The sequence below is a fragment of the Thermobia domestica genome, chromosome 6, assembly GCF_964235325.1.
Source record: "Thermobia domestica chromosome 6, izTheDome1.hap1.1, whole genome shotgun sequence".
NCBI lineage: Eukaryota > Metazoa > Arthropoda > Insecta > Zygentoma > Lepismatidae > Thermobia > Thermobia domestica.
Window position 1 is genome coordinate 199,698,702 of NC_137459.1, and position 15,254 is coordinate 199,713,955.

Below are 15,254 nucleotides of genomic sequence, written 5' to 3' on the forward strand. Positions count from 1 at the left end.
CACAAAATTAGTACTGGTGCGAAGCACTTTACGAAATATAATGTAAAGCTTTGTCTCTTCCCACTAGTAAATGGTGATATATGTCGCACTTTGTCTCATATCACTTTTGTGAAAACACACTTCTATAAATATAATAGGTATCTCCTACTCTCCCATTCCACCACGAGAATGTTAGTCCGGAGAAAACGAGGAAATACTGAAAGTAAACTAGCTATGATTGCCCATTCCACAGCACACACGCACAAAATATAAGTTTGTGACTAACGCACTATTCTTGTAAACACAACTCTGAATGGCACAGAGTTCCAAATAGCTGACGGTCAACACGATTACGACTTGCAGCCTTCGATATGCACTGTCTCGCGATTCAGGAAGAACTGTCCTTCTGGTTGTCCCGAGTACTGTTATATTCCTCTGCAGTTTCATTGTTTCTTTCAACTGCTGGGTTGGGCCGAACCAAAATAGCCCGCTCCACTGGAATAGGGGTGAAGGTGCCTCCCTCACCTGTGAGTTTCCAGTGACCTAAATAACTTAAAAAAAACACACTTTTTCATGTTCTTTTCCACTTTGTCTATCACTCCAATCGCATCGTTGTCTGTCACTATGTTTGTTAAATTGCTTATTAATCAAGCTTCAATTTAGTATCTGTTACGCACACACACTGTGCCGTAATTACGAGAAATATTAACACAAACACCAACATTATTTAAACTTCGTCACTTGACCTGTTTACTTAAACACCTTTGTCAGGTGACACCACCTATCGGCGACACCAGGAACTGCTTGAACAAGTGACATTTGAATATGGTGAATTACAGAAACGGATGCATTGAAGGATTTGGTTTCTGAACAAAGTAATGATGTTAATTAAACAATTTAAATGAACTATGCAAAATATAAACAAAATAAATGACTCTAAATAAGGCTGAAGTAGCCTGGCACATGATAATAAACCTTATAGCATTGATAGGAAGTTCGCTTCTCTTTTGCAGCAGTATTGCATTCTCTGCTAGATTTAAAAAAAAAACTGAGGTATGTGTTGGTTTCTCTGCATACCTTCCATAACCATTAACTAGGCCTAAAACTGGTATTAGTACAAGCCAATTTGACAAAACAAAATATATATATCGAACTACATATGTCTAATACTACGGGGACACCCAGAAAGTTTATTTACATAACATAACACATATTATCAATCAAATCATATCAGCAGTGCAGACGATAACTATATTTTTACAGAGACATCTAGCGGATGTCATGGAACCATTACCAACAACGTTCTAGACAGCTGCCCCTCTAACTCAAGTGGACTTGTCCATAATTTTGAAATTGTCAACTTTTCTTGCTTTGCGAATGTTCCGTTGGCAAAAGGACGCTTCAAGAGTCAAACATGCTAAAAAGGGGAGTGTCTAAAAAAAATAGCACCTCTTTGTATCCTACATTCTCACATCGATACGCTAAAAATTTTATGGTTTTTCAAGTATTGTCTCCGTAGGATCTGTGTCTCGGTAGTGATAGTGTATGCTACTACCTATAATAACACTAAGAAATGAGACTGGCTATCCATCTAAGCAAAACCTGAATCTCATAGGTTTTCTATCCTTATGAAGATGGTTACATTGATTCCAAAAATCGTCTACAACGTGGGAGTCCAACGCTCCGTTAAGCACACATGCTTTCTTTAAGTTTTTTTTTCTCTGCCTCTGTGCAGGCAAACTAGCGTATCTAACCTATTGAATTTGCTATCTTCTTCGAAGTTAATATTCATTAATATCAAATTCTCATTGCTTCTCGCTTAAGTCCTGCCCTGTTGTTCATTACTATTCATTTACATAACACAATAAACCATAAATATACATAGAAATATTAATAAAAGTTATATGCTCCCGCTGATAATTATTTAAATCTCAAAATTCTTTATATGCAAATTCCTAATTAAATTGAAATATTATTCATAATTTCACGAAAAATTTAAATATGCAAATCATCTTATAACGCAGATCATGTGACGTTCACATTTATTCCCCTCCTAAGGAAATGCAACCGTTAATCGCTTAATCGTTGCATTTTCTCAGAAGTTGTACTAATCTACTTTACGTAAATCACATACATATCCCGTATATCTTAACTTTACACAAGAAATTTCCCTAAATACATCAATATGTCCTAACAATAATAAGATAGTAAACTAAACACTAATAACACATAGAAATAATCCCTAACATCTCATAATCACTTTACCATCATAATTCTATACAAAATTCATCTCTTTTGTGATATCCTGATTCATCTGTTGTATTACACTCCGCGCAACTACTCTCTTAAAGGCCAGACGTAAAGAGGTGCGTCTGGGAGTGTATCTTTCTTCTTCAGCTCTCCATCCTGTATGACGTGCTGTGTTTATTTCCTGTCTTTCCTACGTCATCAGGTCAGCTGTGTCCTGAGGAGGCGTGGCTTCACGCTGAACGTATTTCTTCAGGTGGAACACGTTTCTCTTCATTAATAATTCTCTACTCAGGATCACTATTTCTTTTCTGGCTGTGCTATCTCGAATACTGTGTACTGAACTTTGCGCATAACCGACGAAAATGCACTATTGATATTCATTTGTGAGGAGCTACTATGACTTAATTTTCCGATATATTTTGTTGACACTTTCTTTACTCATCAACCAGGATGGTTGAGAGGCACACACACGAGCGAAGCTCACCACGGCTTCAAGCTCTTAACGATTTCTTCAATTTTCTACGCTATGCTATCGTGCAAGGAAACTTAATTTTTACTGGCTAATTTCTTCTATTACAATGGTGCAATGATTCATTCTACTTTCGCACTCAACCAGCGGACTCTAAAACGAAGTGGTATTCTTCGGTACTAATCCCCACGTCATCTATCGACTAAAAGTATTATTAACAGCGGATCTAGGTCACAGAGGGTAAAGATGCATCCTCGTCTTCATGGTTCGACCATCGGTCACTTCCATGGAATGCTGATAATTCCTAATGGTACCGGGCTTCTCGTCAAATATGCTTCGATGTTTGTAGAGCACGTCGTACAACTTTTGCTTTTCCTCCCCACTCAAATCAGTATACTTTTCGACATGATCTCTGATTTCTTCTGGGGTAGCCTGGGTTCGAACCTTCGCCCATTCCTGTGGCGAGTAAACGACGTTTGCAAGTTCGGCTGCAGTTGGGAACTTCCCATCGTCCAACTGGCTGCGCAGGGTAGCCAACTCTCCCTGGTGGCCTCCGCCTGCTGACGCTCGCTCGAACTGCTCTGTAGTCAGCGGTCCTCTCCTCGACACGCACATACTACTAAGTGTGGGATTCTCACAATCAACCACATCCTCTTCGAACTCCCAGGATAATTTTCTTATGAAAAGGTCTTCTTCCTCTATTTCGATGTCTCGAAAAGAAACTTCTATATGGTGGGGATGGTTAAGCGAAAGGACGTTTCTCTCATAATCTAGGATCGCTCTACTTTCTACAAAGAACTGTGAACCCAAAATGAGTTCACGGTTCAGCCCTTTCACTACTATTGCCGAAGTATAGTACTCCTTTTCTGCAATCACAAGTTCTAACAATACTTGGCCGATGATCGAAGTGACGGCGCGACCGAACGCTGAACTGACTCTAATGTTCGCTGACTTAATGAACGCTGGTGGGGGGTCTCGCTTGCGTATTTCTTCCCAACATTGCTGTGAGATAGCCGAGATGCTCGCGCCACTGTCCAATAATGCCAGAATTTTGCTACTAAATAGACCTACTTCTACCTCCGGAAGTGTTACTAAATTGTTATTGGGTAGCTTTTCGGTCGAACTATCTAAAAGGTTCCTAAAAATCGCATTCGTCTCGTCAAACAACTTTTTGTTTATTTTAATTTTGTCCCCATTTCTCTGTAAAAGCATAATTTCGGGATGACGAATGTCGTTATTTCCTTCACGATCGAAATGTGTCGTGCTAATTATACGTCTACAGGTTTCACAATCCCCATTCTCAAGTGTCTCTAAAGTCTTTACAAATGTCTCACTACTTTCTTCTTTTTCTTCTACAACATTGTTGCATGCAATAACACAATTACGCATATCCTCAGAAATACATTTCGCCGGTTGCTCCTGAATATTCAGTACTCCAGTATTCAAGTCACCGCTCTGAGAACATGCGGACAGTTCTCAGTGGCGTTGACTAGTTCCAGGGCTGTTCGCGCGTGAATTCCCACGAGACGAGACTTGTCTCGGGGACTGTTCAGTCCTATCGTTATGAACTCGGAGCTCATTAACCTCCGCAGCATAGTCACTATTTCTATTATTATTATTGCGAGTTTGTGCACGACCCCTATTCCTTCCACGTCGTTGTCCTCGATTGTTTTGATTTCTCGTTCGAGAATCTCCAGTGTCACGCTCCTGACCATTGGAATTTCTCGAACGCCAATTGCCATTGTTACCGTCAAATGGGGTGAATAGAAACACATTTTTGGCTATATGAGAATATAAGTCTGGTAATGTTAAAGATTTCGCGTATCAGATTATTCCAAAAGAAAGGTCTTAATATGCTAATGAATTTCAGTAAACGTCATATTAATTTATCAACTCCACTTTTCTTCACCTTGATTTTTCTTAATGTTTCTATTCACCCCTACCCATGGGGTGAATAGAAACAATTACTTTATTTTCATTGTTGTTTCTTTTATACTATTGGAAAGGTAAAAAAGAAACAGCGTATTTGTTGAAACGAACGATTTATTTGATACCTGCAAGATATTAGTTCAATAAGACCAGTATTACATAAGTTACAAACTTATAAAACAATACAATGCACAATATAGGTATAAACGACCATATAGTTTTGATGATATTTGAATAAGATTTAAACCACTGAAATCATCAGGGAAACTTATCATGAGTTGAGTTGATTTTGAGGTTTACGTCCCGTTCAGCAGCGAGGCTGTGTGAGACGTGGACCTACTGATTAACGTAGAATCAGAACTACATGAGCTCCCGCCGGGAATCGAACCCGGGTCTCCCACGAAAAAGGCGCGTACGCTAACCGCTTAGCCACGAAGGGGCCCGAAAGTTATCATATACTTAAAGTGTGCTGACGAACTCCTAATAAAACCCAACAGTTTCGTTCTGAAAATTTCATTGTTTATGTGCTCTCTTATAAAACACTCCCACATATGCATCATGTTCCCATTTTCGCACTTGGGTGCTGAATAGTCTCATCGAGTTTTAGCTTCTCATTTTACCACAGCAAAATCACCAGCTTTAGAAAACCATCATCTAGTTCGTGATCGTCTGGAATGTTGTCTTCTGGAGTGTTGTCTTTCTCCTCTTCCGATAATACAAAGGTAGGTTGAGTTTCGTTGTGATTTGATGAAAATGTATCATTTTCAGAAAACAAACCAAAACTCTTACCAGAAACATCTATTCATACTCTCTTCTTCCCGTATTTAATTTTTTCATCTTCTCTCATGCTCCTGAGAAGATCCATAAGGGAACGGTTTACAGTCTGACATGACTTTTGCTGTTCTGTTTCTTCTCGTTCATTGTCTTTTTTTGACAACATCCTCAGTTTTTGGTCTCGACAAAGGGGGAAAATTCCACACTTTTCAAATCCAGCCCTGATATTTTCCTCCTTCAGTTTCACACTTTTTTTTTTCAGAAGACTTGGAAATTTGTTCTTAGAGATAGGTGATACATTCCTATCAGGTCCTTTTTTCTGCTCCTCAAGAATTTTCCAGTCCTTGAAAAATTTCAAGAATTTCCCAAGAAGTGTTTCTATTCACCCCACTAATTAAAAATCATAACAATAACCCAGTAAAGTTAAATTTTGATTAAAAATAATTTACAAAAGGAAAACTTTTACTATGAACGTCAGTAAATGAAACAACAAACTACAAAATAGGCATATGCTCAAATGCAACAAATATGAAAATGTCATACTTACCAAGAAAGTTTAAGGAGCGCTAAAATACCGTGTAAGATTTCAGTAACACATTAATGCTACTGCCGTCTACCTCAGTGTTCCCAACTCAGTAAAACATTTTGTCTCTGCCCTGGACACTTTAGCCGTATAAGACTATGTTAAGAAATTTCAGTTTTCTTGATTAATTTATCGTCCAGATAAATACAAAACTAATCTGGGAGTTTTGTTTCTATTCACCCCCATGTTTCTATTCACCCCATTTGACGGTATTGTTATTTCTGCTTCCATTGCCTCTTCGTGAACCCCTATTATAATAAGGCCCATTGTCCCTGTGGAACCTCCTGTCTCTGGTGGGGTTACTCGGCCTACTGTTTCGTGGGGGGGGGAGATCGTCCTACATCTTCTTCTTCTTCCTCTACAGTCAGTGTATTTATTCCCCTCCTACTGTTGTTGTTACTTGGTGGCTGATAGGTAGACTGAAGCTCACCAACAATGTTCAACAATTCATCTATAGATCGCGGTTTAGATGACACAATACATCTATAGATGGAGAATGGCAATTGCCGTGGAAGAACTCGCAAAAGTACCTGGGGAGGTAACGGGGGGTCGAGAATACTGTTGGTATGCAGTAATTCCAACAAGTATTCTGTCGGTTTCTTGCTTCCCCGTGTCTCGAAGCGTGACGTCAAAATAGAGGCACGGAGATTAGCAAGTTTCTCCTCGCTAAGATAGGCGTTCTTGAAATGTCTAACGAGATCTTGGTAATTAGCGCATTTCTTCAAAGTCACCTGCATCCACTGGCGTGAGATGCCACGGAAGCAGTGGGAGGAAAAGGCCAACCGTCTCTCTTCTGGTACACCCGTTAAATCGAAATAGTTATCTAGCTCTACTAGAAAATTATGGGCCTGTATTTCTGATTCAACTCCTGTAAAAACAGGAAGTGACAGATCTCGATGTAATAGCCCTAAGGCCGACGCTACCTGACAATTCGCCACACTATTATTGCTACTGCTGACGTTTATGTTTTGAAGGGGAGGGGCAGCCTGCTCGTCTGAGTTCTCACGCCTGGGAAGCTCAGGGAACTGTCCCGCATGGCTCGGTCCAGCGACCGGCGTTTCGATTCTCTCATGCGAGACAGAGGCTGTGTTTTGACAACTGGAACTGTTTTCTCGCACCGACTCCTTTAACAGTTCCAGCTGTTCCTCCCATCTCAGTTCTGCTCTACGCAACTTAGATTGTAAGTGGCCCACTGAGCTATCTACTGTTGCTTTTACTCTATCTATTTCAGTAGAGACGGCGGCTACATTCTCCCCCACTCTCTCCATGTCACCACGTAAATGGTTGACATCTCGAGAGACCTGAGCGAGGTCTGAACCAAGGACCTCAGATATCTCGCCTATCCTGCTTTCAGTGTGAGCCTCTAATTCACTAATTTTATTCTCTGTTGCCTCAACTGATGATTTTAGTTCCTGGCAGGATGCTGTTATCTTGGATTCCAGAGCTTCCGCTGAGGAATCGATCCTTGCTTCTAGCTCTGTCACATTTTGGAGCATCTCATGCCGGAAACTGGCAGTGATCTGCTCTTGAACAGCCTCTAACCTATCTAGCATGGTTCTGCTAGCGTTCTCCTGCCTACTTGCTAATTCCGATAACGTTCTCTTATGCGTCTTTTCTTGATTTTCTAATTTACTTGAAATTTCTGACAACGATCTTTCATGACTCTTTTCCTGGTTTTCAAGCTTATTCGCAATCTCTAAAAGTGATTTATCCTGCTTCTTTTCTTGAGTTTCCAACTTATTCGAAATGTCATTTAATGATTTCTCCTGTTTTTCTGCCATTTCTTTTAACATATGAAAAAGTGACGCGAGACACGGGTCAGATACAGATGTGACTTGCGCTGAGGTGCTGGGAACCGGTTCCCTAACCTGCTCCGATTCATTAGCCCTCTCATTACTAGCGGTACCTTCTCCAGGCGGAACTACTTCCTGGAGAGAGGTGTTTACATTTCCTACTGAATCGCTTCCGGTGTCCTGAGACTCCGATGGAAATTCCATTACTTGCGCGAATTGATCGTCAATAATGTTGTCGCCTACAAAGCCTTCCATCGCTCTAGCTTGACTTCGCGTTACTACCATCAAGTGATTATGAACTCTAAATAATTAACTAGGTTCTCTAAAATGCCTAAACTTGATTCGCTAAATGTTATTCCCCTCCAAAAGGTTTAAAATTTGGCAATACACTTCAACAAAATAAATGCATATAACACAACAATAATACACACAGAAATAATAAACTTTCTGGATGGCAGCGCGACAACCTGAAAGAAAAACACATCTACTGCTACCCGCGTCTGGCTTGCACTAAATATCGTAAAAACGTTGGGTATCTTTCATTTCTTGTGGCAACATTCTTTACTGACCAGGAAATGAAAAAGAAAACAAGACTTTACTTTAATTCCCTTGCCACAAGATTTACCATCAAAAGCAAATTTTAGCAAAGGACATTTCTAAAACAAAACATACATCCAGGATGGTGTGTGTGTCGTGCCCCACGCGCAAGGCAGCCAAGTTCTTTGTGAGCGAGAGGACTGTGAGTTTGCATAATCTGAATAAATTACCAAAATCATTAATATGCAAAAATGCAAATGTGGGAGGAATCTTAATATTTAAACTGATATTGACTTTAAATTACTGTAACCTCCTGCCACAAAGTTAATTTAGTGAATTTAGTCAGTCGGTAGAGTCTTAGAATGAATAAAATTAAAAACTTTAAAAAAAATAAATAAGATTCCTGCTAAACATGAAACTCTAATTTACAGGTTAATATGGTTTTAACACCCATCCTGTATGCGAAAGATACCCAAAATATTCTCATCGCAATTACGATCCATTGATAGACCCAGCTCCCGGCCTGAAAAACAAACAAGAAAGACAAAAGGGTAACACATTACCTTGCGGCCAACTGCAACAATAAAAGAAGTCAACATTCCAGTGGTAATCCTGCTTTAATGCACCACTTCCGTAATTCCAGAGGCACACAGAAATTATATTTACAAAAGCACTCGCGCGCGCGGTCTCGCTAAGAGACCTAAAAAAAAATTTCTTTTTAATATTTCTTTTTCACACTTTGAGCTCGCAATTATTATTGTTTGTGCACTTTTGTATTTATCACGCCACGATCTTCTTTCTTGAAGTGTCTCTGCTTACACTAATCAATGCACTGCCTAGTAGTGTTTCTCCCAAAGTTGTGGACCATGTCCCTTTCCTTCTTCTGTCGTGCTGTTAGGTTCCGCTAATCGTCATGTTTCCTCTGCCTTGGGATTCCCGTCTCATCGCTGGCGGTTCAAAAGGGTAGCGCTTGGTGCGATAACACTAGTGATTATATTTGTATACGAAGAGAGTTCTCGCTAGCCTAACATCATCAGACACGCTGAGTTCTCTGGTTCAAAACCCGCCTACTTAATACAAGCAAAAATAGCTCAGTTCTTGTATTTAATGGGTTTTAATTAAACTATGCTATACGATAGCATTGGAGATTTCCTACAGAACACGGGAATGCGTTTTCTTCACTAAGAATGTTACTCGCTTTCGATTTCACTGTTAGTAGCGTGAACAAGTGATATAGCGTGTGACGTAGACATGGCACAAAATTAGTACTGGTGCGAAGCACTTTACGAAATATAATGTAAAGCTTTGTCTCTTCCCACTAGTAAATGGTGATATATGTCGCACTTTGTCTCATATCACTTTTGTGAAAACACACTTCTATAAATATAATAGGTATCTCCTACTCTCCCATTCCACCACGAGAATGTTAGTCCGGAGAAAACGAGGAAATACTGAAAGTAAACTAGCTATGATTGCCCATTCCACAGCACACACGCACAAAATATAAGTTTGTGACTAACGCACTATTCTTGTAAACACAACTCTGAATGGCACAGAGTTCCAAATAGCTGACGGTCAACACGATTACGACTTGCAGCGTTCGATATGCACTGTCTCGCGATTCAGGAAGAACTGTCCTTCTGGTTGTCCCGAGTACTGTTATATTCCTCTGCAGTTTCATTGTTTCTTTCAACTGCTGGGTTGGGCCGAACCAAAATAGCCCGCTCCACTGGAATAGGGGTGAAGGTGCCTCCCTCACCTGTGAGTTTCCAGTGACCTAAATAACTTAAAAAAAAACACACTTTTTCATGTTCTTTTCCACTTTGTCTATCACTCCAATCGCATCGTTGTCTGTCACTATGTTTGTTAAATTGCTTATTAATCAAGCTTCAATTTAGTATCTGTTACGCACACACACTGTGCCGTAATTACGAGAAATATTAACACAAACACCAACATTATTTAAACTTCGTCACTTGACCTGTTTACTTAAACACCTTTGTCAGGTGACACCACCTATCGGCGACACCAGGAACTGCTTGAACAAGTGACATTTGAATATGGTGAATTACAGAAACGGATGCATTGAAGGATTTGGTTTCTGAACAAAGTAATGATGTTAATTAAACAATTTAAATGAACTATGCAAAATATAAACAAAATAAATGACTCTAAATAAGGCTGAAGTAGCCTGGCACATGATAATAAACCTTATAGCATTGATAGGAAGTTCGCTTCTCTTTTGCAGCAGTATTGCATTCTCTGCTAGATTAAAAAAAAAAACTGAGGTATGTGTTGGTTTCTCTGCATACCTTCCATAACCATTAACTAGGCCTAAAACTGGTATTAGTACAAGCCAATTTGACAAAACAAAATATATATATCGAACTACATATGTCTAATACTACGGGGACACCCAGAAAGTTTATTTACATAACATAACACATATTATCAATCAAATCATATCAGCGGTGCAGACGATAACTATATTTTTACAGAGACATCTAGCGGATGTCATGGAACCATTACCAACAACGTTCTAGACAGCTGCCCCTCTAACTCAAGTGGACTTGTCCATAATTTTGAAATTGTCAACTTTTCTTGCTTTGCGAATGTTCCGTTGGCAAAAGGACGCTTCAAGAGTCAAACATGCTAAAAAGGGGAGTGTCTAAAAAAAATAGCACCTCTTTGTATCCTACATTCTCACATCGATACGCTAAAAATTTTATGGTTTTTCAAGTATTGTCTCCGTAGGATCTGTGTCTCGGTAGTGATAGTGTATGCTACTACCTATAATAACACTAAGAAATGAGACTGGCTATCCATCTAAGCAAAACCTGAATCTCATAGGTTTTCTATCCTTATGAAGATGGTTACATTGATTCCAAAAATCGTCTACAACGTGGGAGTCCAACGCTCCGTTAAGCACACATGCTTTCTTTAAGTTTTTTTTTCTCTGCCTCTGTGCAGGCAAACTAGCGTATCTAACCTATTGAATTTGCTATCTTCTTCGAAGTTAATATTCATTAATATCAAATTCTCATTGCTTCTCGCTTAAGTCCTGCCCTGTTGTTCATTACTATTCATTTACATAACACAATAAACCATAAATATACATAGAAATATTAATAAAAGTTATATGCTCCCGCTGATAATTATTTAAATCTCAAAATTCTTTATATGCAAATTCCTAATTAAATTGAAATATTATTCATAATTTCACGAAAAATTTAAATATGCAAATCATCTTATAACGCAGATCATGTGACGTTCACAACCACTATCCACAGTTTTTGGAATTCGAAATAGGGCCTGTTGAAATTTAGCATTTTTCCGATTTTGGACAGCCCTATCTCTGAAACTACGCACTTTTCGCAATAGGTTCATATGGACTTTTTATCTCATCTTGGTGCCAGGAAAAATCTCCCAAACGTTGCCGGTGTTGTTTTGAAACACCCTGCATTATTATATATATAATGCAGGGTGTTTCAAAACAACACCGACAAAGTTTGGGAGATTTTTCCTGACACCAAGATAAGATAGAAAGTATAAACCAAACTGAGTGTACAAATGCTTCCTTTCGGAGTTATAGGATACTGAAAACACGAAAAAATGAATTTTAAAAGGTCCATTGCTCCAAAAATATGGGACCCACCGTAGTCGGGTCAAGACTTCCCTTAGGAACTAATATGTGCGCTATCCAAAAATACATGTTTCAGAAGCTTAAAGATCTCACGAAACAATTTTTATAGAGGGAGTTTGGCTATGGGCACATAATTGGAAGTATTCACCAACTACCTCTATAAACATTGTTACAGAAATATAGCAGGATTATGAAACTTTTATATTTGGATAGAGCAGGTACTAGTTCCTAAGTGAAGTCTTAACCCGACTACGGTAGGTTCCATAGTTTTGGACCTATGGACCTTCAAATTTTATTTTTCCATGTCTTCGGCAGCGTATAGTTACGAAAGGAAGCATTTGTGCAACCAGGTTGGTCTATAGTTTTTGACTTATCTTGGTGTCAGGAATTATCTCCCAAACGTTGTCAGTGTTGTTTTGAAACACCCTCTATATGAGAAAAGTGTTAGGTGCAACAAAACGTAAGTGTAACACTTTCAATGGAACGTTATACATGTTACGATATATTTTTGTAACCATTTAATATTAAAAGAACAAAACCTCCTCGCTCCCTCTCCACATTTAATATTAATTTTTTTTCTTTCCTATGGGAGTACTTGAAAATTATACAAAAATAACCTCAGAGCAATAGTGGAACTAAAAGGAACATTGTAGCACAAGTTGAGGCAATTACCAGGGAGATTTTCAAAAAGTTTCACAGTACACGATTAAGTACGTTAACTTATACTTAGAAGAACGCGGAAGCTACTTCAAACAGCTAATAAAAAGCAATTTTTGATTCTCTCCAAGCAGCAGAGATGCTAGATGTAAGTACTTTTTCCTTTTTGGTAAAAATTTTAATTTCTTGTTTTCATTCGGAACTCACATGATTAATATGTATGAATGTACGATGGCTACTGTAGACTGACAGTGTTGTCAGGTGCCAAAATTAAAAAGCAACGCATTTCGTAAATACGTTCTCACTACTTCGCAAAACTGTCAATGAACAGAACGTAGCCGTTCTTTGGTAAATTCAATAAATGGTAATGCATGATACCCACTTATATTATGAATTATCATTCACGGTTTCATACTATTCTTCATGAATGGTCTGTCTTTTTTAACTATCTTAAATTTGTACCTTTCAATCAGTTTCATTCAATATTGAGTTAATGTCAAATAATTTGTCCTTGATCAACTCTAAGTAACATCTACATGGATAACGTTAAGCCAAGTTACAGTAATAATGTCTCTATTTTGTTTTTTGAGTCAAAAGGTATGATAATACGCGACAGAATTCCCAATTGCTTAACTTTATGGACATACTGTATAATAAACTTGCAGTGCTGTATAATAAACTACGGCTTACACGTTATTGAATTATACGTCAAATCTAAGTAGAGCAAAAGCAGGGGATGAGGTGATTGAGTTTTTAGGTCCCGTTCAGCAGCGAGGCTATATGAGACGTGGACCTACTGATTAACGTAGAATCCTAACCACATGAGCTCCCGCCGGGAATCGAACCCAGGGCTCCCACGCCAAAGGCGCGTACTCAAAAGCAGGGGGTCATTTGATGCTGCAGGGTGTGGCAATCCCCGTCGTGGGAGATATAAAACATTACTAATGGACTAATGAATACTATTAGATAGATTAAAATGCACTAATGAGATATACTAAACTAATGAAAAACCTGAAACTACTCCCTTCCACCCGCCTCCAAGCAAAACTTGAAATTACTGTTTACAAGATTAGCTACCTGTAAACCACATGGATTTGCAGACTCGATCACAATAATTACTTTTACATCCATTGTTCTAGCTAAGATGATTGTGTAACCTGTCTAAATTGTTCAGCCTCTGGTACACCAAAAATTTCAACTTCGATAATTTTACTACACCCAAAACATGGTTTGTCAAGACGAGGATATACAGTATTCTAAAAACAATAAAACAAATGAAACTATTTCAGAGTTAGATGATTGAAAAGGGAACTTACAAACAAGGATTTTTTTTAAAAGTTATTTCTTCGATCGGGTGAAAGACAAAAACTAATGAAAGTTTGAGAAATTAACTTCCACGCAGGACATGACAGCAAAGAAGTCCCAGAGGTTTAATAATGAGAAAGTAGATAGGCTCCATTCAAATATCCATGTTTAAGAATCGTAAGTTACCTCACTAATTTTAAAGGGAATTTGGTGCGTTAAAGCGCAGTGACAAGTATGGATTAAGCGTGACAGACATGTATTTCTAGTAGGTGACATTAACAAATCGTTTATTTTTCTCGTAGTGAACACAATTAGCAATAACATTTTCCGCTTTTATACAATGGCTTACAGGAAATAAAAATTTGATTTTCAGTTTACCATACCTTTCAGCAAAGAGGCTATATGAGACCTGGACCTATATTTTAATGTGGGATAGGAACATGTGTCCCTACCAAGAATCGAACCTGGTTCTCCACAGGAAGCGAAAAGTGCCTTATATCGGAGGAGTGCTGAAGTGTGAAGGCAAAGTGAATATTTGTATAATGAAAACAGTCAATTCCTGTGTAAATGGTGTCTCCAATTCAAATTCTCAATTAGTTCTACGCTTCCTATGGTACTCTAAATTTCAGCTTTCATATATTCTTATACCGCAAGGAAATAGAACTAGCCACCCTACTACCATACTGGCATAGCTTGTTTAGCTGCGTTACACAAATGAGATATAAAAGGTAATCAAGAAAGTTCTGTCGCGTTTTCACCCACCACCTTCGAACATCAATATGTCATCTAAGACATACCTGGAAAATCAAAAATATTCCCCATCAGCATCGACGACCTTCTACCCACGTTCCGGAAGACCACGGATTCCATCGCGATTGAACTTAGTAGGCCGTGAAACGAAGAAGGTATCAAGTGCATTTTTGCACCTCTACTAGGGATTTGAACTGGTGTCCTGTAAGGTGATTGCTCAAGAAATGGAACAGGTTATTATCGGATGGTGCAATATCCGGGGAGTATGGCGGATGCAATAGTGTTTCCCATCCAAGGCGTAGAATTGTGCCCCGGGTCATCCTAGCCTAGTGGGGCCTAGCGTTGTCCTGTAACAGGAGGATCCCTTTGCAATTCAGTAGTGCTGGCTCCAGAGATTTTAGTTTTTCTTGAATACAGCTCAACTGCTGACAGTACATAGTTGCATTGATGCTCTGACCAGCTGGTAGCAGTTCCCGATGCACAATGCTGAGAGCAGTCCAACAAACACACAGGAGGACCTTCTTCTGGTGCATTGCTGGTTTCGGCTGTTTTGGAACCGGTTCATGGGATGGTAATCAATGACGA

The 15,254-nt window shown here is 38.9% G+C and overlaps 2 protein-coding genes across 2 annotated transcripts in view; both read right to left on the bottom strand.

The window, feature by feature from the left end:
• LOC145688399 (ribonucleoprotein PTB-binding 1-like) overlaps positions 1-15,254 on the bottom strand; it is a 455,234-nt gene that overhangs the window by 55,137 nt on the left and 384,843 nt on the right. The gene's annotated exons all lie outside the window — the stretch shown is intronic.
• Positions 6,293-8,303, bottom strand: LOC145688551 (uncharacterized). Its single transcript, XM_081762946.1, has one exon. It carries the CDS (start codon positions 8,060-8,062, stop codon positions 6,293-6,295), a length of 1,770 nt encoding a protein of 589 aa, XP_081619072.1. The 5' UTR covers positions 8,063-8,303.

Bases quoted from the DNA above. Each gene is read 5' to 3' on its own strand.
- LOC145688551 (XM_081762946.1), bottom strand. From the start codon at position 8,062: ATGGTAGTAACGCGAAGTCAAGCTAGAGCGATGGAAGGCTTTGTAGGC.